General features: G+C 36.8%; 1 protein-coding gene across 13 annotated transcripts in view; it reads left to right on the top strand.

Moving 5' to 3' along the window:
- TRPM3 (transient receptor potential cation channel subfamily M member 3) overlaps nt 1-27,810 on the top strand; it is a 442,246-nt gene that overhangs the window by 293,521 nt on the left and 120,915 nt on the right. For 12 of the 13 annotated variants that reach the window (XM_065045970.1, XM_065045967.1, XM_065045966.1 and 9 more), the window contains exons 2-5: nt 10,735-10,814; nt 11,501-11,705; nt 19,063-19,276; nt 20,249-20,373. In XM_065045970.1, the coding sequence (XP_064902042.1) occupies nt 10,735-10,814; nt 11,501-11,705; nt 19,063-19,276; nt 20,249-20,373 (624 nt within the window). Of the gene's footprint in view, nt 1-6,918; nt 7,335-10,734; nt 10,815-11,500; nt 11,706-19,062; nt 19,277-20,248; nt 20,374-27,810 lie in introns of those variants that run through there. The other variant, XM_065045977.1, reaches the window with a different exon arrangement.

Here is a 27,810-nt window from a genome sequence, read left to right as displayed (position 1 = left end):
AGTGCCAGTGTTGATTTCCATGCATGGAGAGCGCAGTGATCATGTGTTCTCTGTCTGTACAGGATTTTGTGTGATATCCAGGAAAATCTTTTAAAAAATTAATAACCTGCGCTGGTAATACCTCATCACAGCAGGTGACGTGCCTTGTAGCTGTGGTGTGAAGATAAATTCAATAGGTTCTGCCATATTGTTCTCCAGACTACTGTAGGATTAAGTTAGTGCCAGAGTTCAGTGAATCAGAGTAAGCCATGGTTTGTTGGCGACTGCTGTCCCATGATAATGGTTTCTCTGAAAGTCTGTGCTGGGTGTTGTAGTCATTTCAGCCTTCTGAGGGTGTCTGCTGTGCAATAGAGCTTTGGAGTCTCAACATGGCTCAAGCAGTGTGTTTTCAGTCTCTTTCACATGCCTGTCTCTGGGATCTGTTCGAGTAACTAAAGACTTTTTCATTTTTTTAAACAGGACTGGACCTAAATGGTGAAGAAACTACAAAATTGCTTTAACTTTGACAGGTCCATCATGACAGAGTTCCCTTAAAAAGAAGCCACATTCATAAGTTTTGTGGCTCTTGAAAATTTTGGCCCTTTTTTCTTTTGTAGGAAAAGTGATTGATGCAACTCCTCTGTGTTACCTTTGATGTGTTACTATGGCATGTCTTGTGAACTAGCCATCTATAATTACTTCTCTCATGTTCTTTTGTCCCTCTCCATCCCAATAGTGATCACCTGATTTGGCAGCAGTTTGCAATTTTATATAATGAATTACGAAAATCTTCACAAGCGTTCCCTTGATGAAGCTGTTAACAGAGACATTTAGAAAAATAGGCATGGAATTTGCATTAGTAGTGAAAAAAAGGAGGAGAAAAATGTGCTTATTTGGGTGAAGCTTACTATGAGCAAGTTTCTTTCAAATTATGCTTTAGAATTTTAATGCAATTTTGTATCTTACTAGTTTCTAATTATTTATTAATGTGATAAATATTTAGCCATTTGATCTGTCCTTGCATTTTCTGAAATGTATCTTTTGCAGTTTCTTTGCTTGCAAAAATATCACTGCTGTGCACAGTTGCACTGTAAGACAATAATGAGAAACTTGGACAGTCACAGTTTATGTCTAACAGCCTTGAATGTCTCAAAAAATGTCACATTAGTCCAGCATATCTCATAGCAGACTTACAGGGCTAGTTTTGTTTTCTCTTTGAAATGCAGACTACATAAATGAATTCACATTAGAGAATGGAAAAACAGAAGTATCAACCTGAAATATTTCCATCATATTTTACCCCTACTTCATACTTCTATGAAGTATACTTCTATGAATACGTTATTATATCAAGTTGAGCTATGAACAAAAAGTGGGTATGCTTACAGTTTTCTCTCTGCCTGTGAAAAGCTACAACTATGAAGACTGGACAGAAGGAATACCTGTTTCCGAAATCCACTTAAAATTGCTGTCCAAAGAGATACTAGGAGTTAGCCTGCATTGCTAGATCTTCCTGTATTATTTGCAACTGGTTCAATTTTGTCTAAGTTAATAATGGAAATTCCACTTGACCCTATCTGCCTAATGATGTTCACATAATCAGAAATCTTAACATGTTTATTTCTTATACGTGACTTCGGCAGTATGGTTATCAGCAGAAAAAAGGGCAGTGCTGTTAGTTTATTCCATATTAGATAACTATCAGGTCTCAATAAGAGGGTCTCATATAATTCAAAATCATATAGTTCCAAAATGCCAATTAAAAAACAAAAAGAAAACAAACGAAACAAACAAACACATAATTAAAGATTTCCCTTTATGACAGGGAATACCTTAGAAGCATCACAACTACACCATGCTACCATGCTGCCAGGGTGAGAGATACTTCTCCTCACACTTTTTTGTCCTGTGTCTATTTATTGACAGTGTTTGTGCAGGAAGCCAGGGTGGCTGTTCATAGTACCAGGAGCCTGAATGTTATTCCCTTGTGCTGTGCCATGCAAAACAGAAGAGAGTAGTTATCAACAGGACACTGCAGAGGAGACAGCATCACACTTGCCCTTGGTTTGGTGAATGAAAGTGTTTTCAAACAGTATGACCCAGAGGAGCTTCTAGATGCAAGGAGACTCTGGGAGAAGAGAAGGGTGAATGGTGAAGAAGCACTGAGAGGTGTAGAGGGGGAAAAGGGTGTTGCCCTGGCCCAAAGAAACATCTTCTGGTGTTTTGCCTTCTCGGTGTTTCGGTTGGCAGACTGAGTTTTTCCCTTCTTCAGCTAAGGGAAGCTTCCCTTCTTTGGCATCTGAGAAGAACATGAGTTTGGCTCAGCAGAAAAGGAGGGAGACAGAAGAGCTGATCAGAAGTGCTGTTTCATCTCAGCTGGCTCTTTTCTTGTTCCATTTCTCTGAAACAGTGTCTGTAGGAGGGCTAGAAGGTGGTGAAACGAGGACCTCAACCAAGACATTCTAGCAAAGGGTGCCTGTGGGGGCTCCATTATGGGCTCAGGAGGGATTTGTAAATAACTGCAGGGCAGGAAGATGAGATGATATGTTTAGGCTTGGGGAATGACTGGAATCCCCGCTCCTTGAGGCCCTTTCATACAGTTATGCAAAATTTAATTTTTATTGCTTCATCAACTCAGCACCCACACAGTGGCTAGCAAAACCACCTCACTCTAATGAAAGAGCAGGCAATGTTATAGCTGTCATACATTTGTGGGGTAGAATGAGTAAAGTGGATATCAAGTAGTTCAGACGAAAATTAGATTCAGTGCAAAACTCCTACATGTGCATTTTAACCTCACAATTTTTTATTAGAGAGCAGCAAGATCTGTCTCAATATGAAGGTTATTTTCTTGCCTGAATGTGGGGAGTTAGGAATAATGTTACCATTTTTTAGAAGCCAAAACCAAGTTTGCTGGTTTAAAAGATAGGTAGGCTGCCAACACTGAATGCCAGAAAAATACTTCCTTTATATTCTACTTTTCGGTTATTTATGTGCACCTGTAGACTTCCATGATATCGTATTTCATTATGATATGTTAAGCTACATTTGACATAAATTAGAGCTTTGTATTTTATTTCTGTTCTGTCAGATTTTGATTAAAACAGTTCAATTTTTGTAAGCATTCTTTATGATTAGTATTGTAAATTCTTTATTCACTGGAGTGAAATATTTGGGTTATGCTAGATACTTCTGTGAAAGCATTACCACAGTGCTCAGCAGTGGTGGTGGAAAAAAGCAAATCAATTTTTAATAGGAATTATTAGGAAAGGAATAGATACTAAAACAATGGATGTCCGCTTGCCACAATACCAATCTGTAGTTCTCCTTTGGTGCACAGTTTGGTTCCTCTGAGAAGAAAGAAGAAAATTAACTGGAAAACGTTTGGAGTAGGGCAGCAAGGGTGATAAAAAGTAGCAAACAAACAAAAGGCTTCTATGTGAGTAAACACTTGGAAATGGTTAATCTGAGAAGAAAAAAATAAATTAAGAATGTATCTTGCAAACCATGACTGGTAAAAAAAGATGGGTGGGAACTGACTCTCACTGCCTTCCTCAGTAATAAACATCATGGGAAAGTGTGAGGAGTCGCATTCAAAACAAATAGAAGGAGCTGATTCCCCCTGCACCAGGGAGAAGGATGTTAAAGATGTTGAAAGTCAGAAAATCAGCAGCCAGGCACCTGGACGATTACAGAACATGTAGAAATCACAACAATGCAGGAAATCCATGAGCAGAAAATAGTTGCTAGCTGATAGACTATTAGAAAAAATAATTATATTCATTTGACATATTTATCATTTTCTCCAGCACTTATTTATGACACTTGTGGAGACAGGATAGTGGTCTAGATTAACCCATCATCTGATCACACAGGGCTTTCTTGCTAGGAAAGGTTTATTTACTGATTTAAACAACTTAAACCGCACAGCAGATTTGGAGAAATCATAAATATTTCTCTAAAGAAACATAATGAATGAAATCGATAGGCTTAATTCTTCCACCCATGTGCCAGTACCCATAAGAAGGAAATAGTGGAACTTTTTGTGAGTGTTCTTTACACTCTATCCTTCGTTTGAATAAGCTTTCCTTTAAAAATTGTCACTTGGCACTTCTACTGATCTTAGGGAGGTCTGTAGGAGCCTGGATGTGTACACCAGTTCTTGGATCTAATCACTCTGGTGCTTCTTGAAATGTCTGTTATTCTTTCCAGTTAATTTATCAATAGCATGGATAATAACAACTGGTCATATATGCTTGGTCTATATAATATTTTGAAAATTATACAAAGTACAAATACAATTTTGTGTAGTAGCATCAGCAGAGACATAAGATTTTCACTTCTGTTACCTTGCAGTAAGAAAAAATGTCAGATATAAGGCTTAAAATCATAAACTGTTGAATGAAAAGTTTCCAGTTATTTTTAAATTACTCTATATCTGCTAAGAACACTATAAAAATTACATGTGGTAGACAATGCTAACAGATAAATTCTGTTACATGCGGTAGTAATAAATGACTGCATTCTGTGCCCTCCTACTCTGTACTGAATACAGCTTGATTTTCAAGTACATTCAACATTGTCCTTGGAACAAATCTGATTATAAAGTGTTTGGGAAATCAGCTAGCAGAAGAACAAAATGTACAGAAGTACAGCTCTAGTTGATACAGGCCTGATGGCCAATCTGTAAGATGCTACTAGTAATAAACACCTGTTAGAAAATGAAACATTTTGGGATAGTCTAATGATCCATATTTTAATATGTAGACAGGTCAATTCCTAGTGCTTCAAGGAAGACATAGAAGTTCTTATAATGCTTATAATTGGGCAACACTGAAAGAAGGAATAGAAATTTGGCTTTAGCACGTCTGGTAATAGGGTTATAATTGAAGCATTGCTATCCTTTCTACTAATCTGGCTATATATGTTTACAGATACAGGGTCTTTACTCAGAGACAGTGGGATTTGCGAAAGTGACCGTTTGATTAAGGAGCACTAATCGTATCAGTTGCAATAGCACTGATGTGGTTCAGCTGCCAGATGCTCCAGCAAATCCTGTCTGTAATTTGCTTCAGTAATACTCCATGGCCTGTCCAGCTGCTCTGCCCCACTGCGAGGCAGAGAAAGGCTTTTAAAACCTCTCTTGCCCTGATGAGATCTGTCTTATAACTTCGGTACTTGTTGGAGATAAACAAAGTTGGGAATCAGAGGGTGAGAACTGCCTCCAGTTCTGGTCTCCCACTGAAAATGCAGGTTCCTAAAACTGTCACACTTGGGGCTCTTTTTAAAATATTTCTGTTCTTGATTGATTTTTAATATTTGCTCTGCTCCTTTACAAGGAGTCAGTACTAAGCTCATTGCTGACTGCTGTTTGAGAGTTTGTTTCATTAACAGCGAGTTGGGTTGAAGATGTAAATAACATGTGTTGGTAGCATCAAATGTGCAGCATCCACCTCTCCGAAAGGACTGTTTTGCAGTTGCACCATATTGAAAAAAGCAGCTGTCTCTGTTTATTGGTTGTTTTTTTACTAATCCTCAAAGTATTAGGTGTTTTCATTGTCAGAGTCGTAACATTAATGCATCTTTAATGCATCTTTAAATGAACTATCACAAAGACAGTGGCATATGCCAGCCCTTCCTAAGTCCCTATCTGTAGAACAACCTTCACAGTGCCACCAGGTGACATACATGAACGACTACAGCCGTTGTTCTGTTGCTTCTGTTGTTTCATTTCGAAGTCAGATTTGGATTTCTGTGCAGTTACCTCGTTCATGTGAAGTCCTTCCTTCCCTCCCCTCTTTCTCAACCTTCTCAACCAAACCAAATTCCTTGTGTTAAAATGCAAGCAGTCTTTTCTCTGCTGACTCCCCGGTCATATTCTGTACCTCACTGAGCTGTTTACTATCTGGCACTGCAACTTTCTCTAACTTTGCTGTTCTCCACAGACCATCTTTGGTCTGATCGTGTGCTAAAGAGATCTCACAAGATGTGCACATGGTCTTTGTTGCTCTGAACTCTGTGGCAGAGAAATCTGAGAGGTCGTAATGCTGCTGGAACAGAGCGTGTATATATTAATATATGCATACCATGTGTACATGCACATACTTCATATATATATAACATACAAAATACATGTATGTATTTGACACAAAAACCTCAGTGAACTGAGAGAGAAAATACATCTAATGGATTAGCCAGCATAGCAGAAGCTTCTCAACATGTGTAATGGTAAAAGAAGTTTAGAAATTGATGCATATGCTCAGCTTTGCCCATCCTGGGCCCACCAGATCTAATATACATGCAGAACAGTTTAGGGCTTGTGTATTCATCAGTGCCAAGGGTGGACAGAATGTTTTCCATGCATTAGATGCAGCCTTATTGAAAAGGAAAGGAGGCTATGTATGCCTATGTAGGAGTAGAGAGGAATTCACCCCAAGTGGGCAGGTGGGGGTGGGGAGGGGAGTAAAACTGTTCTATATTTGGAAAACTTTTGAAGTAAGTAATTGAACACATATAATGGTTGAGTACTAAAAAAATCTGAAACGTTGTTCCTATGGAAAAGTTGTTCTTCAGTGTTGATACCAAGAAGCTACAGTAAAGAAGTAGTCCCAAAATTTGTAAACATTCAGTTTGTGGTTTAAGTTATTAACTTTTAATTAAGATGAAAACAATGCAGTTGCTTGTCTCTGAAAGACAAAGGTTTATGTTTATGACTTTATGGAAAGTTACATTCACTACAGTACAGCAACTATGATAAGAAACAGAGACAAACCCCAGCTTCTTTGGAAAAATGCCATTGTTGATTAATTGAAATATATTTCAACTGTGCATAGGTTTCTCGCAGTTACCCAATAAACACACTGGTTTCATTCTTCACAGATTAACAATCTCTCTTGTGTGCTCAGGTTCTTTCCAGCTCAGTACACTGTTTCTTTTGAAGGATTTTTTTTCCTGGGTTGAATTTAAGAATTCAGAGCACCTTATCACACTTTCACAGGCTTGCTTTCTGAGGGAGAGGGGAGTGAAAGCCCGTCAAGGCTGTGCCACTTAAATTCAAGCTCTCAGGGGATTTGTTTTTCTTTTTGGCGTCAGATCAGATGTTCAAACCAAGCAGTGTTGTGGGGCCGCGGGTGAGTGTCCACCAAACCCTTAACGAGGCTAATCCCACAGCAGCACATTCCGAGCAGCTGATGGGTGCCAGGGCTCCGCTCACCCTCACATCTCTGCGCCGCGGATGGACCGACCCCCGGCTCGGGGGGCGGCTGCAAATGTGTTATTAGCGATGACCGGCACCAGGGAAATGCGGACAGCAGAGTTTGCTCCGAACAGACCTAAACGCCAAGTTTGATGCTCAGGTAATGAAGAGGGAGAAAAAATGCTGTTAGTGGGATTTCACAGCTAGGTTAATAGAGAGGTGTAACCTGGAGATGTATGAGTAAACTAAACTCAAACATAAGTATGGCACGTACTTTAGGAATTCACTGTTTCGTGAATCAATACTGAAGGAGTGTTTATGAAATAAGAGAGAGAGAGATAAGCTTCTTGGTCTGCTATTCTTGAAAACTCTTTGCAATGTTTTTTCTAGACTTTCTGTTACTTTATTAATTCACATTATAAACAAGAGTTTAATGCAGACTGTTTTGTTACAAATGTATTGATTTCCTCAAGTTATTCTAACATTTTATGAAGGCTATGTGGCAAGTACCGTAATTTATTATACCTCTGAACTTTATATTTCCTCGTAAATTATCTCTGTCACAGAAAGGCAATGTCATGAGGCAGTGAAACCAGATGCTTTCTTTTTAGTTTGGACAAGGAATTATGAAATTAGTAAATTACGTATTTTAGCATCATGACTCTGTTGGGTAGGAAAGTATATTGTTTCAGATCTATAAGTTGGAAAGTCTTTCTTTTGGATGTGAATAAAGCACTTTTAAAATCAGCCTATCATTTTTGCAATGTTACATTTGAAGAAGTATGATGAAAATTCAAATGCAAATGATTACACATAGCTAGGTTTCTTTTCTACTTGCAAATACACTATGAAAAAGAGTAGGAAAACAACTTCTAAATGACAGTTTCTTGGTTTTTGAAGGCCAACTTCTACGCCTAAATAAAGCGTTTTCAGTGAAGTAGCTATTACAGCACCTTTTTGTATAAGATCTTGAGGCTTAGAGAAATTGGATTAGTGGCCATCTTTAGAAATGATACATTAGCTCTATGTAGTAAGTAAATACATCAAGTAAATTGTTTGTGGGAAAGTATGCAAAATTTATGAAATTTAATAAAGAATATTTTTAGGGAGTCTTAGCAACATAAGTGATAATCATATATTAGGTAAGTTCTGCAGTAGGAGCTGATTTTTTATGCCAGGAAGAAAAGTTGGCTTATGAAAGCTTTTCATGCTTCATGGAGAAGATAAAGGCATGTATTGTATTTATTGTTGAAACAAACAAGCATGGAGACAAAATTGGCATTATTCTGTAAATGTTCCTTTCATGTCAAAATGTTACAGTATAGATATATATATGTAAATTCATAAGTCTGCAGCTACTTATCAGTGTGTGTCTTCTTAAGGCAGTATAGAAAGCTTGTGTACTCCTGGAAGTCAAAGAAGAGAAATTTCAAGAATGTGTGGTCCATACAGTAAAGTATGTAATTTCAAATGTTAGCATTGCAATATATGAATAATAATTGTGAATTCCTTTCTTTCTCTACAACACTCAACAAAAAGAAATTTTCCCTAATTTTACCACACAGTTTAGCTCTGAAAGTTCTGCTGTAAGAGGGTCAAATGAAGTTCACTCTGGTTGCCTTGACATTTCTAAAAACTTAGTTTATAAAAATCCTTTCTTTGCCTGAAAATACAACTAAATTGAGAAATCAGTCAATGCACCAGTCTTCTAAGGTGATTTGACTGTATCATATACAATGTCATGTTAATGATTATTATCATTGCTTGTATCATAGGCTTGTAAGCATTTGGAAGTTATAATAAATTAGAACTTCAAGGTAATATCTCCTATGTAAAGTAAAACTTTTTTAGATTTTTCTGTTTAACTGTGCTTTGCTTAAACATGAAATAAACCTTGCCCCACATTCTATAATGTATTAACTTTCTGTTTTCTGCAGTAAGGACGAAAATCAAATAGAGTTCTGTTTGTTGTTTTTAATAGACTTCTCTTTTTCCTGACAGTAAAATTCATGTTAGGGTGTCTGCCATTCCTACAAAACATGAAGTCTAGCAGACTTTTCAAATAAAAATGCAAGTAGAGCAAAGATAAAATATCATTACATAACATGAGTGACTACTAGATCAAATAAGTTATTATCTCCTGTGAAAAAGGAAAAAATCCTGACTTTTTGTGTACTGAAACTGATAAGTAATGAACATAGCTAGAAATTCTTATACTGCTTACATTCATTGACTCCCAGAAATCTCCAGTTCACAATGATTTACAAAAGTCCCAGAAACACATGTTTAAACATGAAAAACAGATTGCAGGCTGAGTTGACGAAATAGTAATGTTAGATTGTTAGTAAGGTTACATCAGTTAGTAAAGGTAATACTTAGGTTACTAAAAGGTACCATTAGTTAGTTAGGTAATGTTAGAAAGGCAATTTCATATTTTCTCTTTTTATAGAGGCAAGATGCTCAAATTTCCTTTAAGTTATTTAAAGCCCATTTCATATTACTTAAATCACAGGTGACTTTGTCATAGTTCATAGTTTATAGTTCTGTTTATGCTGTGCTATTAAATAGGTAATGTTGTTTAAATACATTTTATAAAATTTATCTGTTTGAAGTTACTTTTTAAAAGAAAGTTTCAGCTCATCTCCTTATTAAATGAAATAATGGAATTGTATTTGGGGGAGTCTTGTAGAGAGCTTGCCAGAATTCCTGTGATATGGAGTGAGGACTGTCTAGATAATGAAAAAGATTTCAGAACTTTGAAAGTCTCTTGTTTGTTGTTTTGTTATTGTTGTTGTTTTGGATTTGTTTCTTTTCTTTCCTACCAATTTATCTTTCTTTTTACAAAGATCTCTTGTGTATTTGAAAATTAAAGACTACTCTGAAAAATTACTTCTTTTCCTGCGAATGTGTAGGGCATTGCTCAAGTCAGTTTTAGAGGTTACATCATCTCGTCATCTGACTCTTAATATATCAAAGTTTTTTGTGTCTCATTTCAGAAACAGATCTTCCTTTTTTTTTTTTTTTTTTATAAATTTCGTTAAGATGTCCACATATTAATCTGTATTTTCTGGCTCTGTGTTAAACAGCACTCTCAGTACGTGTATGAGAAATTGCAGTTAAATCATGTTGTTGTAAGTTTTATGGTGAGATATTTTCTAGTTTTTGAGATTTTTTTTTTTAATTAGAATGAAATTAGTTTTATCACTAAAATAGAAAAAGATTTTTTAAAGTCTTTTTAATGAATAGGTGTGTTTTTTCCCTACAATGCAGAAGGATTTACAGTTTGAATTAATTATTCTCCAGTGATTCCTGCTGTGAGAATAGAGATGACATATCAAAGTCATCTGGCTAGTGAATATGAAAACAATCTTAAGAGCATGTGTTGTGTGCTTAGCTCTGGAAGGGAACCATAGTTCTAACAGGAAATACTCGCAAAATGTGCACCGCATATCTACAAAGTCAGTGAAGTTTCTTTTATGCTTGAAGTTTCTCATCAGTTATAATATAAGTTGTGTTTAATAAGCAAGTACAAATCACATTATTTCCTTTCTGGTTTTTAGGCACAGAAGTCATGGATAGAAAGAGCATTTTACAAGAGAGAATGTGTTCATATCATACCCAGCACCAAAGACCCCCATAGGTAATTGTATGCTACTTGTTTGAAAAATGGAAGTCATTTGCAAGAAAATGTCAAATTGTATGTATGTGTGTATATGTATATGGATATACCTAGTTTGTAAAGACTTATTTGGTCAGAAGGTGATTGAATTACATCCGGAGTGATGGATTCCTATGGACACTATTTGTTTACATTTCAAAATTTATTTCATTAAAAAAAAAATAAAATTAAGGTGGATCAGCATCTATATTTAATTTATTTTTCTTCTTTGTTATATATTCAGTACCTTAAATATTTACCTAAATTGAACGCATGGCACACAATACTGTCAAAAGAAAATAATTGCAGTGAACCAGCAATTTTAAATATGTGGTAGTCTATGCAAAAGCTGATTATTTGGCCTGCTGTCATATGGAGACAGTAGAAAATGTTCTTTAACTTCATTTTGTACATATTTAGAACAAAGCATGATTTTATTGAAATACAGGAGAGTCCAAAGTAAACAAGATCATAGAAAAAAAAGTAGTATCTGTACTATGTTGCTTTCACAAGTAGAGGCTTCAGATAGCAGGAAAATGGTCAGCAGAATTGAAAAGGGTTTTTTTTGTTTTGTTTTTTGAGGATTTGTAGTTCATTTAAGATGATTTGTTTCCCTGTTCATTTATACAGACACGTGACTTAAGTTTTCTGCTTGTTTAATGTCATAGGTGTTGCTGTGGGCGTCTAATAGGTCAACATGTTGGACTGACTCCAAGCATCTCCATTATCCAGAATGAGAAAAATGAAAGCAGGCTTACTCGCAATGACATCCAGTCAGAGAAGTGGTCCATCAGCAAGCACACGCAGCTCAGCCCGACGGACGCTTTTGGAACCATTGAGTTCCAAGGAGGAGGTCACTCCAATAAAGCCATGGTAACCATGTTTTTTTCTTAGATAAATAATGCTACTAGCTTAAAAAAGGCATTCACAAAGAATCAACAGCATTGTTTCTTAACTTAGTTTTAAAGTATTGTTTAGTGTAAGACCGTACCATATGTTTTTATGTATCATGTACCAAAGAATTGGTGAAGAGAATTAACAGTAAAAGCTGGAGTACAGCATTAGAAGGGCTACCTTTATGAAGACTGAAGACACGTTGATGTGTTGCTGTCTCTATTTTCTTCCAGTGGCTTGCCATCCCTCTTTTTCTGCATAAATTTACTATGGTTTACTATTGCTGGACATGTCTACCAGGCAGACGAATTTGAAATGTACCAAATTTCTTTTCATATTTCTCCAGACATTTATCAGAGGATATACCAGTTAAACTTACTGGTTCATCTTACAATGAAATAAGAGGCCCAGTAAGTGTCTAAAGCTAGGAACTGGGAAATCCATATTTTGTCACAGTTTCTTTGAGCAAGTCACGTAAAGGTAATACCATTATATGGAGCAATACCAAAGTATGTTAACGCGAAGGCATTGCTCCACTAAGTTGGAAAGATGTTTCCAGTACGCACACTAACCCATGCATGTGTATCTTCCATGTGGCATTACATGGAAGGAAGACTCTCTCTGGCTGTCTAAACTGCATAACCTGGGAATTGGAGAATGAAAGAGGAGAGTGTATCTAGCACATAATGGCCACAACACTGCTTTGGGCAGAAGCAGAACGCCTGGGCACTTTGCAGAATCACCTGCCCAGCAACCCAGTACCATTTCCTTTGCCTGAATTCTTCCCAACAGGTCTCTCAGATCTGTTGTGGTACTATATGGATTAGAGACAATCAAGAGCTCAAGTACTATGCTAGCAAGAGCCAGATATTTTCCTCAGACGGATACACAGGTGCTGAAGTGGAATGATTACTGCATGGTTCTGTTCACCCAGATCGGTGGCTTTCTTTGATAGAAACCAGGAAACACTGTTGCACCAAAAATAGATAGAAAATTGGGTCATTTCTCTGGGAGTACCACAGATGCCTTATGTTCAGTTGGTAACCAATCACCTAAAAATCTGTAAGGCCACTTCTAGAGAGAGACTTTGATTCGATAAATAGCATTTGTTTAGTGTGAATAAATTGACACCTCCCTCAGAACTGAAATTAAACCAAACCGTGCTGTTGGTGTCTTCACAAGGAGTGGGAACAAAACAGAATGCTTTTGACCAAAGCTGAGGAAGATTCAGAGACATAGTAACCACCATGCTCTTAACCTCATATGGATACACTGCATTAAATCTGCCTCTGTGACAGGGTAATCACTAGAGCTTTTTGAGTGGTGTCCTTGAAGATCACTATAAAGCAATAAACAGCCCTGCTCAGACAAAAGTAGTCTGGGTCAGCCAAGAAATGATGAAAGGTTTAAGGAAGCTGTTGATTCCAATGTCTCTAGAGAGCTTCTGGTCTTTTTTGGGATTCTGGTGTTACAGCATAGTGCTGTAAGAGAATAGGAGATGCCTCAAGGCATCTGTGTGCTCAGAGGAATATACTTGAAGTGAAACAGTGGAGATAAAACTGGAAGTCAAGATGAAGGAAAGAAAGGTCTTGTCACAGAGTACAGTCAGGATTGAAACCATGAAGAATTTAGGAAAAAAGAAGACAAGAAGAGGTTAAAAGTCTGAGAGATCTAAATAACAAATTGAAACTTAGAGATTAATACAGCAAAACATTTTTTGCTGGAAAAGCTCTGGATTTTTTTTTCATAGTACTGGAATCAGGAACATAGTTTCATATCCCATCTATTAATAGTTGTTAAACTCTGCTTGAAACATGGGGACAAACAAATTCTTCATTAATTAAATAAGTCTGCAAAAGTTCCAGAAATTCAGTCATCCCACTAGTTGGAAAAGTGCTTCAAATTAAACAATTCACTAAACATCTCTTTAATGGATATCCTGCTTGGTTAACCACCAATGAGAAAAACATCTTTCATATGACCAAAACAAAAATGAGGTTTGAATAACCATCAATAGTGCATTTTTTTTAATGGAGATGAAATAAAGACCTTTATTATACTATGGTGTTTCCACTGAAAGCATAATGCAGGTGTCCTTATGGTAATATTTCCATTCCCAAACATTATTTCAGGGTAGACTATAGCCAATGAGCTGCCTAAGTAGTTGTTTCAGTTTTACTAATAGAAAGAATGAAACTACTATCTCTGAATTTACCAGGTACAAGATCTTTCCCATAATAAAGAAAACTTATGAAATCAAAAGCCTTCTGTGAAAACTAAGAGTTTGCTCAGTCAAAGCAGCCAATCTACTTTGCCAGCAGGGAAGGGGAGAAAAAGAGAATTTAGATTATCTTGAAAAATATGGCTTGGAAAAAGGAACAAGTACATAATAATCCTTAGAAACATTCTTGTTCAGACAATATATTTTCAAACCCAAAAGCAGGGAAACTGCAACATCAACAGGGACAGGGGGAGAGAGAGAAAAGGGAGAAAATGTGACAAATGGACATTTGTTCTTTTATAAAAATGTGCTACTTAGTTCATGTCTAGGTACTGGATGTCGACACTATACAACTAGTATACTATACAAGCTGATTTTTGCTGACAGTCATGGTAAGTCAATATTGTGCTTACTGGCTAATAGAATAACCCTTCGGAGCAGCAAGATTTAGCAAGCTAACCAACATCAAGAAAAGCCTCAGGGGAAGAATTTGGCACAGAATTCACCACATGTTCCTTAGTTTATTTGCTGAAATGGGTGCTTAAGTTATTAAGCAAGGGAAACATAAAACTGAGCAGCATTATCTTGGTCTATGCTAACAGTAAAACTGGTAAATATTTCTGAATCGGGCTACGAGGAATGAGATGGAATTTATTAATGGAAACCATAACCTCAGATTTATAATTGGGAAATGGCTAGTTAATTAGTGAAACAGATTAGTTTGTATAAGACTGACAAATAATTATTTCCTCCATTGAAAGTAACAGCATTAGATTTCAATAATATACAGACAAATTTGATAGTAAATATATGTATACTTTGCATGTATATTTGCAAGCTAAAAATGCAGTGATATAACTTTATATCAGCTGCCACCAGACAATTAACAGTGGCACCTTTAGCTGTGAAAGTGAAAATTATGCTGAAATTTTAATAGAACACATGGATTCAGAACAAAACAGAAAAGACAGTGTAGGTTTACATATTGCCAGTTGTACTGGCTGTGCCATTTTTTCCGTTTCCACAACCACATAGAAAAAAATTCTCAAACACCACAAATTTTGCTAATACTATTGAGTTGTGAGAGTCTCTTAAGTGGGGCTGCACTAAGGTACTTAAATCAATAATGTGAATAGCTGAGGACGCAGCAGATTATATGGAAACATATAGCCAAGATTAGATAACAGTTGTTAATGAGATCAGTTACTAAAGAGGCCTTTCTTTCAGTCTCTGTGGAACCACAGATGATCCTGCAGCAGCATTGTGGTTTTTAGATGTCTACCAATCTCATATTTTCTCTACAGGTGGCTCATCCCATTAATGTTTAAGAAACACATTTAATAGTTTTGCTGTTAACATTTATTTTTTTTATGGCAGATTTTCTGTTTTGGCAACTGTAAAAAATCTCAGAAGGATGTGGATATATGTGAACTTTATTAACACTTCTTGCAATAAATCGGTGCATTAAAAAAAGGAAAATTAATGAAATGTGATCTGCTTATATCAGTTGGCTCTTAGCAGTTTAAGAAACAGCATGCATAAGTCATCTAGCTGTATACTGGAAATTTATTACCCTAACTCTTAGAGCAATTATCAAACTAATGTGGATGATTCCATTCCAATTATGAACAATATTCTGAACAATTTCAAAATAGAACTATTCTGGTTTCAGCCTAAGTGACAGTTTTTCTGTTGAATTCAGAGACAACTACATCAGGCATATTTTTTAAGTCAAGATCATACTTTAAGGGGATCAGTCTTTAGCTTGAAGAAGTGTCTGCAGTGATGGAATCCTATTTAAGGTACATGAAATAGCCACCCAGTACCTGTATGCATCAAAGAGAAACAAAGGAGCAACGTTAGACTACAGATCAAAAAATGTTCTCTGAAAATACTTTCTTTGAAGAAATGCAATAAAATTCTAAATCTTCCTGTTTTATTCACTGAGACTCTCATCTGCAATCATTCACCATATACTTTAATGAAACAACTGTGCTTCAGTATCAGAGCAGTAATATTACCACTCAACTTGCAACTCTCTGTCTGTTTGACTGATGATGGGCAGTTATTTTTTAGGAAATCACTTGATAAAAAAGTAAAACAACTATTGGAATCAAATGGCACCCTTGTTGACTACTTCTGTGCTAGTTCAGGGATCAAATGGCCATGATGGCTTGAAATCGGTGATTTATCGTTTCACAGTATTATGCTGATGTCAGTCAGGTCAGTCCATATGTTTTGTGGTTCAAAACTGTACTTTCGCTTCCTATCTTGCCCTGCTTTTCTGACACACAACTGTATTCTTGCATCGTGTCCATACACCACTCCCACAAAAAAGGGATTAAATCATCTGTCATTAGAACTGATCATTTCTACAGGTGACAGATACACCACACATGGAATTTCAGGGTAACAGAGCAGTGGTTTAGCTTACATTTACATTTAAATTTTAAATCTGCCTCTGGAGGCTCTGGCAAAATAATCCAGGAATGGCAGAAATACTCATTAAGATTGTAAACAAAAACTGAAAAGGCCAAGTATTCTGCTACAAGATTGAAAGAAATAAATTTTTAATACAGATGAAAGTTGCCTTTGAAGTGTTTATTCTTAACTTAATGCACACTGTGAATATGATGACAAAAGAATTCTCTTGTACTTAGTAGTTAACATATTAAGTAATGGCATAATACTAATCCCAAGCATACCAAACTGAAAAATTGTCTCTGTAAGAGGAAAAATGAAACGGACAATCATAAAAATTGAGGTCTAAGCACAAAAGAAAAATCACAATATTTGGCAGTTTTGCCCTTCCCAAGTTACTTCTAAAAGAGTAAAGCTTGTCCATGATGATTTATATTTCAATTTACATGAAAAAACTTCCAATTTTTTTTTGCTTAAATTTCCTCTTTATAAAGTAAAATTAATTTTTATCCTAAGTATAGAGGGGTTTAGTCCGCCATATAAAGAGAAATCTGTTGTTTGTAATAAAAGATGTCTACATTTCAGATAAATGTAAGAATGTATTTCTTCCAACTTTGTGATTCACTATATAGATTTATATTTACTGGAATTCAGAGGTCATACTGGATAAGAAAGTGGGACAGATTTTTGCTAATTAATGCATAATCTTAAGACGGTAAGGACAATGAAGTCACACATTCTGGGGTCTAAAACAGTGCTAGAGAATTGAAAAAACAGTCAGTGGCTGGATTAGATAATACACATCTGATGCCACTTGTGCCTTCATCTTAATGTCATTCCAGATGATGCAGTGGCCTCTGTTTTCAGTTAATTTTTATGGCCATTACTACTATGATTTAACTTTAAGACATTCTGTCTTCACCAAAAAAAAGAGAGTAAAGTACCAGTGATCTCGAAACATAATCTCCATACTTGGACCAGCAGAGATTTCATGTAGCTTCCCTGAAGGCTGTGATCTGTCTGTCAATGCCTGCAGTGATAACAACACATTGCCCTTTGCAACCTCAGGTCTCCCTAAGGGTAAAACAAAGGAAATAAGGATCAGTCTCCTTACAACCCCTCTGGTGTGCTAAAACTTTGACAACCCTTGAATCTTAATCAAAATTATTAGTTTCGCCATCTGGTCAGCGGGGTCATGTATCATGAAAGATTTTCTCAGCTCCCACACAGAAAAGTGAACAGGTAGCTTACTGAGGATGCAGATCATGTATATATAAGCTCAAGGGTAGGTAATGCTCTTGTGAGATAAGAATATTGTATATTATTTGTCCATCAGCTGTCATGAATTTGGCTGGCTACTGCAGAGAACATCACTGATGCACTAAGGTGAATGTGTGTTCCCAAGTTTTTGCTCAGCTTTAGGTTTGGCTATACTCCCCTTGTTTCCCCTGTGACTGTTTGCCCAAGTGGGTTTCTGCTTCCAGATTGTATGTTCACTATGCAACTACTCATTCTTGCAAAGAAACCTGTCTATTAGCAATTTCTTTTGGAAAAAGTCAAGTCCTTATTTCTTCTTCTCTAGAAAGGAGTCCACTTTACTGTCATGCAAATCTCTAAAAAAAAAGAACAGTATTTTGGCAAGAAGGACTGATTAGACATGTTCAAAAGGGACAAAATTATTACATAGTATGTGTGAATTTTATACTACCTGGCACGTTACAATGAAAAGTTAGAGCTAGGCATTCCTCTGCCTGGAAGAAAACATGCCTGTGATATAAACCTGATGATTGTGCTGACAACCTTTCAAGGGAAAGACTACTGAAGCAAGTCTATATGGATTGGTTCAGTCAGAAGTTGCATAGATGAGGGGCTTTTTGTAACCTCTTTTATTCAAATAATAGAGTCCTTCCAAATCTTACCAGCTACGGAAACGGCCTGTTTCTGCAATGCAACTAGGATTAAAAAAATGATCATCTGCCTTGTCATGGGCTTTATGAAACCCTTCATACATCAACAACAGAAAGAGCATGGTGGTGCTGTAGAAACGTTAAACCCAGTTGTTATTTTTGAGCACACACAGGCAGGCATGGTCTCCCTTGGGGCAAAATGCTGCAGGTGTAGCACAGAGGAGCCAAGAACTGGAAATGTGTAAAAGTGTTTCAAAGCACTTTTTGGGTTCTGGGCCTTGTTTGGCAAATTCTTGGATCTATACAAATCAGTCTGTAAGTCCTAAGTTAGCATTCATTCAGCTGAGAAGTACCTGTTTAGTAGTCTTCCTTAGTTTAAACTTGTCTGTGCGTGAACAACTGAGCTTGTTTCTGTTATTTCTTACCTTTCGAGAGGGATACACAGTTGTGTCCCTGACTACCTAGGTCACCTTTGGCAGACCACTTAAATTTTCACCTCAGTTTTTGCAGCCATAAATTAAAGACATTTCTCTTCTAAGCATTGTAAAGCATATTGAAACAATTAATGTCTTAATTTCCTAAATAAAGGAAAACTGTCCAGCCTGTGAATTGAAAGTGTTCTGTTATTTCTAGTTTCCTAACTTCTGAAAAATCATCAAGTTAGCAATTCGTGCTTTTGTCACAAAGGTTGCCTTTTTCAGTGATCTGTTGGGCATAGATCATATGTATTAGGAACAACTGAGTATAACCAATGTTTTTTTCTCTACTACCACCCTTATTTCTGCAGTATGTACGTGTGTCTTTTGACACAAAGCCTGACCTTCTTCTGCATCTGATGACCAAAGAGTGGCAGCTTGAGCTCCCTAAACTTCTCATCTCTGTGCATGGGGGCCTTCAGAATTTTGAACTTCAGCCAAAACTCAAGCAAGTCTTTGGAAAAGGCCTCATTAAGGCTGCTATGACAACTGGAGCATGGATATTCACTGGAGGAGTAAACACAGGTAACAGCAACATTGCAATGAAAGCACAGTGGCATCTAGGAGATTTCATCACAGAAAAAAATAGAAGTAATGAGATTAAGAAGTCGTTCCATGTTTTGTTTTATTGGTGTTGGCTGTACTGTGTGCAAACAAGAAAATACCAACTTCATACCATCCTGGCAGCTACCATGGAATAAAAGGCTTGCTAAAGCATGAAAGGCACACTGGGGAGCTGAAAATAAAGCCTCCTGTGAGGCAATTATATTAGTATATTGCCAGTGAAGACTTTATAAGATCAACACTAAGCTACAGGGAGGGACTACTAACCAGAAACTGAAGAAGTTAGCACTGAAAGACTGACAAAGCTGCCTTAAAGCGTACAAAGAGAATTATCAGAAAGCACTTGGAAGAGAGCTGGGAAGCAGTCATTCTCTCTGTGCTAATTTCTGTTTTCTCACTGATCCCCTGGGGGTTTTCTAATACTCCACTGGAAGTTATCTCAGGTGACTGAGTTTGTTTGGAAAGAACAGTAGAATAATTCACCACAGAGTAGTATGATGATGTTTTCACATTTCCATCCTTTATTCAGACAGAAAGGAACATTTGTGTGAGAGCTACACTTTTGGGAGGGTTTTGGAATGGGGGTTCAATTCCTGTGCTTCTTCCTGCGTTTGGGAACAATACAAATGCTTGCATGTGCGTGTTTGAACACAAGTGCAGATAAACAAGTTACAGTCAGCTGTCAACATTTCCATTCTTATTTCTAGAGCTGTGTAATTTTTTTTCTTGCTACTTCATTTAATACTCTTTAGGTTGGATGAAACAGACATATAGTATTCCTGTAATAATAAGTAAGTATATATGAATAGCTTTACTTAATTATAAGTGTATGCATAGGTGTTCCCTGAAAAAGAATTCTATACTAAATCCATACCAATAGTGAATGAAAAGGACATAATTACTAATTTCTATTTTATGCTGTTTCTTTCCCAGGAGTCATTCGGCATGTTGGAGATGCACTGAAAGATCATGCCTCAAAATCTCGAGGGAAGATCTGCACCATTGGTATAGCTCCCTGGGGGATTGTGGAAAATCAAGAGGATCTGATTGGCAAAGATGTAAGGCCTATATGGACATGTGTGTATATACATATATATATATACACATATATACATATATGTGTGTGTGTATATATATATACACACACACACATATATATACACACACATATATATACACACACACACACATATATACATATATATACACACACATATATATGTATATATGTGTGTATATATATATATGTATATACACATACACACATATGTATCTTCCAGTTATTTTTCATTTTCTCTCCATCCTTTCACTTAACAGTTCCTCATAGAATTAATGCCTGCAGCAAAAAATCAATACATATACAGGTTTTCCATTATGGCTGACAGCAGTTTTCATGTGGCAACAATGAAAATTCCAGCACTCTACATTCCTTAGAAATAAAGTATAAAGAAATTTCATTAAATGCTCTTCTTGAAAACGCATTGAAGTTTCATACTTAAAACACTGTGAACCCTGAAAAGAGCCTAAGAAAACACTGATTGCAAAACTTGAAGCCTGATCTATTTTGAAACGATATTATGATATATTGGTTAAATTCAGGATTGCAGACTGTCTCTCTTGTAATGTGTTCCATCCTATACATTTTTGTTACTGCAGTTGTGAAGAGGCTTATAAATGTATTGGATGTGAAATCAGACCTCAAAGAATCATTACTTCAGTCACCTGCTGAAGGGCAGCGTTGATGTTTCTTTTGCTATTTCACATCATCCTTATTTTAAACCTATACTGTAACTCAGAAAGATTTATTCCACAATTCTAAATACATTAATAGTTTACTTACACTGGTTATTTATTACCTGAAGCTTTTCGGTGCCCCTTTTTTTTTTCTTCACCTCTGGTTTATTCCCAAGCAATCTACTTGAGTACTGGCAGCCAACTTTGAGTAAAGAGGAGATAGAGTCTTCATTCTGCATAATGAACATTTTCTTTGTCTATATTACTCTAAACCATTTTTCTCTGTATGTTCATCCATTAGCAAGATGGGGAGTGGAAGAAGATTAAATTATAAGTTAGTTCAGAAGGAATCACAATAAGAATTGATCCAACTGGGATTCATTGCAGTTCACTATTAAAGTATAGCCATTAGGGGGAATTGTATTAGCATAGGGTTTTGTGCTCTAATATCACCAGCGCTGTATAATAGAGTTACCGATATATACAAACAAGCAGGATGGGAATCCTCAGCAGTAATTCTGAGTCACTAATTAACTCTTCTGAGATACAGTGTGAAAAGTGACTATCAGAAATAGGTAATCATAAAGATGAGGTGTGCCTTGTTATAGAGTGTAACGTACACATCAGTATCAAATAAGCAATGTTTACTGACTATGCATGTAGCTCTGGAAGCACTGCAAGAAGACAGAAGGCAAGAAGAGAGATCACATTAGTTGTGAATTTTGGGACATTGTTATTCCTCCATTAGTTATTTCTACCTGTTGGAAAGCTACCTACCTCTGTTCCCAGCTAGTCACCACCTGTTAAAGGGGCTCTGGAGTTTTCTTTTACAAAAACAGCTGAAGAAAGAAGTTGATTTCCCAGCTGTTTCAGCCGAATGGAACAGCCTCCCCAATTTCTGACTTCTTTAAGAGGTTTTCCCTGTAAATATCCTTCCAAAGTAACAGGAAACCAGAAGTTGTTCTAAAAAACAAAATTATTTCTGGTATATCAAAAAACATTAATACTTAGTGAGATCATCAGATGGAAAGTGACAAACATATATAAAATGGTAAACAAAACAAAACCAAAATTTGGTAAAGTCTTCCATTAATGCAGCCACATTTCTGTCAGTAGGATTACAATTACAGGATCACCACTAAGGACAAGGGTAGTTCCAAAATGTATCTCTGATAGACAAAGTTGAAACTTTTCCTCTGAACCTCCTTGCCCTTAATATTTTCATGAAATGTCTGATCAATGGTATGATGCAATGTTGAAGCACATCTGGTTTCATCCATCTCTAATGCACATGTAATGATATTGCTTTATGCTTACCGATATTGAATTTCATCTTCCATTTTATCGCCTAGTCAGACTGCCTTATGAAGACTCTCCTTAACTCTTCATAGTTCCCTGAAATATCTGTAAGCTTTTTACTCTCTTATTAACCCCAAATCTCTTACAACTGCATTGAACAGAACATGACCCAGCTTGAGGTAGGCCACTTGTGTCACTAGATCTTCTTAGTAACACTCAGTCTTTGCAAAAATTAATTTTTCCTTCTAACGGTTTTCCCCCCCTTCCCCCAGCTTTTCCCAGTTACTAAGTTTCTAATCCCTCAAAGGACTTTCCCTCTTATCCAGTGTGTGCAGTTTCTTTAGAAGCATTTGGTGAGGAAGCTTTTTGAAAGCTTTTTGAAAATCAAAGTGTGCTATATTGACTGGCTCATTAGAGATGAATGCTGTGAAATGAACCAAGAAGGGGAAATATAAATAGTACCATAAGCATGTAAAATTAATCATCATTAAGCAAGAAACAAAGGCCACAAAGGATTATGCAGGGGTGAAAAAAGTCAACCAATAGTAAAAAGCCTGTTGAACTCCAGCGTCAATGTGGCTTTATGCCTGTATGCACTGTGTCTAGTTAAATTACGATCAGAACTGAAGAATTGTCAAAACATACCCTTTCAGCATCAGACAGATACGGAGAATTGTCTTAGTCATGGGATTGGGGAGGGCAGGGGGGCAGTTGTTGCTGTTGGACACATACCCCCACTCGTGTTGCCTCCCCATGCCTCGTGGCAAGTCAGGCGAGCTCAGCAGAGCTCTGTCTCCGCATTAGTGATGCTCCAGCCCTTGCCTGGCCTGCATGGATCTCGAAGTAATTGCTGAGGAGCTTTATTACGTGTAGCAGTCCATCCACATCAGTCAGCTCTTTGGAATCCCAAGGGCTTTCCTCAGAGCCATAAAGAGAACTGACAAAGTAAAGCAAAATATTACTGCTGTGTGCCATTGGTTACATTGTGATGGTTAAAAAACCCTAAAGAGACATGTCTTACTCCAGTACCATAAAAGCAATATAGCAGAAAATAGTGGCCCTCATAACATGCTTAGGTCCTTGTTTGAAAAAAGAGCATGCAAGGAAAATGTGGTTAGTTGCCTTATTTCCAGTCTTCTGGTAGACGCACGGAGAAAGTAAGGTGGCTTGCTCAGTCTTGCAGAAAGCTTGGATTCTAAACCAGTTTCTCCCTACATATGAGAGCTAGTCTTCCTTTAAAAGAGTGCACTCTATGAGTCTTCATAGCATGCATGTCTTTATTTTCAGAGTCTGCTCAGTCCTCATTGGTTTAATTCCTAGTCACTTCAGTAGGAGGAATGCCTGGATTACAAAGAGAAAACTGATTTAAGTACTTTCTTTTTGCTTGATAAAATCAGTAAATAAGTTTCATTTTTAGTTGAAATAAGCTAGTATTTGAGACTTAAATTAAAAAATGCTGTTATTATGCAACTCAGTGAAAAGAAAATTTTCACCCTACTGTGATATGTCATTGATCAGTCAAGATGCTGCAGCATATAACCTACTAACTTAAATAGAATTTTTTATTAATTAAATTTTTGAGGAAAAAAAAACAAAAACAACACAAAAACAAAACAACAACAAAAACCACAAAAAAACCTTTTTCTTACTGAACTAATTGAAACTAAAATTGAGCTTCTGTGCTGCTATGCTGAACCATTACAAAACATGTAACATCCATTCTTCCATGTCTGCTATGAAAATCCTTCCACATGTGGATCCAGCAGGTTGACATAAGGCCAAATTCCTAAAATTCCCTCCAAATTTTTGGGGTTTTATTTATCTCCCTTAGAGTACTGTTGTAGCTGTGGATTATAATGTGTTTCTCTCCCTATATTACTTAATTGATCTTCTGGTTACTCTCAACAACTACACTGTGGCAAAACTGAAGCTTAGCAGAAATTTTTGAAGAAAAGTAGAATACTTATTATTTTTAAGAAAGCTTTTCGCAGTGACAAGGAAGTAACAGTGGCCAGCTTTTATAATGTAGTACAGCAGAATGCAGAACCCAAAATATAAGCCTACTCTGAAGACTTGTGCATAAACAGATAGAAGTCCTACATAAAAGCAAAAATTGTTATCTGAAAGAAAACTACTTTCTCACAGAAAGCTTTGGATCTTTATAATAAAAATATATTATACAAATATATAATATACATAACAAATATGTATAATGTAGTATCTATTATATTAAATGTCTCATATATGTTATATATAATATATATTTTAATATATATCAACCCCTTTCATGCTCTCCATGTTATGGAATAAATTGCATTTTTTACTTCCTAGAACTCTAGTGTCGGAAGCACGATTGCTGCCAGTTGTGGATGTTCTTTATAAACTTCACTAATAACAGATGTCTTTTCTTTTATACTGCTCAGAATATTCAGAAAAATTCAATTTAAAAAAACTCAAACAATGAGTATACTGCTACTCAAAACCTACTCTTCTGCACAGCTGAAATCATAAAAATAAGAAGCAAATTTGTCCCTTTATATATAAAAACTTCGATAAAAGCTACATTTGTATTGGACAAAACATAAGTTGGATTGAAACATCCACTGATGTTTCTTTGGTTAAAAAATAAAGCCTGGCTTTCTTGGTCAGTTTCTAGATAATGCTTCTGATTTATTAAAAGACTGCAGAGTAACCAATTTTTATACTGTAGCAGTTGCTGAATTTTCTAACTATAACCAGAGGTAAGAACATGTCATCACCCAGGTTTTCTCAGGGATGCTCAAACAGTACTCACAGAACTCTGCAGTCTTGCTCTGCTTGCTCAGTTACATCTTCAGCTTTTTTCAGTATTGATTTGGATGTTGGAATAGGAAAAAAATTTAAAAATTGGAAGGCTGTGTAAACTTTGGAGGGCAAGGTCACAACAGAGAAGATAGAATTCAGCCTGTCATGGGGCAGGTGCTCACGTGAACTTTTTAAAATCCCTGGACAATAACAGGCTAGGCAACTTTTTCATGAAAGGTGGGGACCTTCTGTGTTGTAGTGGGTCACCAGGTAATTATTAATAGTTAACAACTCAATTACGTCATAACCCAATGCTATTTCAGAAAAATTAGTAATATGCTGGAATTTAGTAACAAGACTGATACGTGACCTTGGGAATCATTCACTTTATTGCACTGGGCACAGGTGAGTCTACTTACAAGAGAAGTCAAGGAAGTAAAAGCAAACAGGGGGTGCAGAAAACATAACTAATGAAAAAAAACTAAAGGTCAATGAACTGGAATTGTTTACTACATATTACATCTGAACTGAGAAAGGTTTATGTGCATCAACACACCGTCCTGCCCACTCCCTTCTCCCTGATCTCATCAGTAAATGCTTCATCATAAAGGACTTCACTCTGCCAGTACCAAGTCCCCTTCATTTTCAGAATACCACCTACCTCCTCAAGATTACCAAAAGTTATCCAAACCACAAGAAGTGTGCCCTCAAGAATTGGCTTCAGCTTAGAAGTAATGTCTCCTTACTCTTCACGTATATGGAAAAAAAAAAATCATTTAGCTGTCTAAAGTGATAGGTATGTAGCCAGAGCTCACCACTTTAAACCATGGTCTTTAAAACACATTCTGGTGAGTCTTGTCAGAATGACCAGCATTCTTGTTACCTGCTCTGTGTTTGTGTACCAGACAACACGTACATGAGACTGTCAAGACAGGCTACACGTTTGCTCTTCATTCTTCCACAGTAATCTGAAAAACAATGTTATTTTGTAGCATGGGACTGTTTCCTTCTGTCTCTCATGCTCTGTTTTTACAGTGTCAGAAAGATTATGATTGCTGCAGGTTTCAGAACAGTAATATGAGTTTCAAATCTCAGGCAACCGATTACTGTATATTACTTTATTGTTATTGGATTTGTCATTGCCAATTTTGACTTGGTTTTGGTAGATATTTTGCAATTGTCCTTCCAGAAATATGTTATTGTTTGAGAATTAATTTAATTGCTGGGTGAAAAAAATATTACAAATAACCATAAATAATTAGGTCACAAGTTTGTTACACTTTATCTTTTATCTAGTGTCAAAGCATCAGAGGCCCCCCGTAGGCCTGGTCAGGAAATAATTACTCTAAGGAAAGGTGTAAGGAAAAGACATTCAGCATTATCATTGAAAACTACAAGGTGGGAAGCGTGCCTGGGGCGAAGGTGGGGACTGACGTATTTGTAACATATATGGAGAATTTGAGCTGTGATTCTTCCAGAGTCCTCTAAATCAAACCAGGAACTACTTTATTCCCTGGGGTACCCCAGAACAGTGAGGCTGCAGACAAAGCTTAATTTGAACAGCAACTGCTACTTTTTGAGAAGCAAAGCATATATTTCTCTCTTTTTCCACCACTACATGGAACACACTAAGGTTACTGCAAAGTCTTGGATTTCACCTAGGCTGTTCAGATCCACACGCTGGATCACATGACACGTGCTCGTTGCCTGTGGTGGGTTACCCTGAGCTGAGTTACACTATGCTGAGTGTCATGTGCCCACAGGGAATGTAAACAGAGAATAACAGTGCTTTTAATTCAAGTTTTCTAGCCAGCTCAGGATGAAAATGCAACTGCTGGGGTTAGCCCAGCTCCTCACCTATTGACAGAACGTCCTCAGCCCGTGCAGCGTGAGCACAGCTTCACAGCATGGCTGCTGTCGCATTCATTAACCTATATTTAGAGGGGTTCTCTTGAGCATAAATGCTTCCTTTCGGCTCTGCAGAGGAAGATGCCAGGGGATATTATGCCCGCATCTCAATGCAGAAGGAGGATGAGAAGACTTTAAAGTCAAAGTTTTCCCAGCCTTTTAACTTCCCTGTAAAACGGAAGGGATTGAAAAGAACAAAGAAATGGGAACTGCAAGAGTGAGAAATTGAAAATCTGCTGAGTATTTGTGGAAAAGCAATTCACCTCAAGGAAATAGCCTCAAAGCATAGGATTTTCTTGCCTTCCTGAAGATTTTGCTTGTCCTTTAATCAGGAAAAGGGTCTGAGAGTGTGGTTTGCAAAATTTATTACTAAAAAAATGTATTTCGCCTATTGAACTGTGCATGCTGTGAACAGTTCAATCGAAAAAAATAGTATTCTCATTTCCACATCTATAAAACTTAGTAATAGGATTCAAGCTGTAACAAAACAGCAGACAGAGAACCAAAGTGTAGGCTTCTAATCTGCCCTGCAGCAGCATTATTAAGTCAATGTGTGAAGCCTTTGGTGCTGCAGCTCATTAGAACTGCAGATCAAGCTGTCACTATTGTAAAGTTTTGAGCTGTGGTTCCTGGGAAAAAATCACAAGCTGTCACTAGAACTGAATTGCACAGCAGCTTGTAATCATAAAACAAACAGGCAACTCAAGTCATTCCTCTTATATCAGATCTGGCTGGCCTGTGCCCTTTGTCTTTTGAGAGATGGGGCAGGT

The sequence above is a fragment of the Columba livia genome, chromosome Z, assembly GCF_036013475.1.
Source record: "Columba livia isolate bColLiv1 breed racing homer chromosome Z, bColLiv1.pat.W.v2, whole genome shotgun sequence".
Classification (NCBI taxonomy): Eukaryota; Metazoa; Chordata; class Aves; order Columbiformes; family Columbidae; genus Columba; species Columba livia.
The sequence above is the reverse complement of the archived record's forward strand: the minus strand, read 5'-3'. Positions and strand labels throughout refer to the sequence as shown.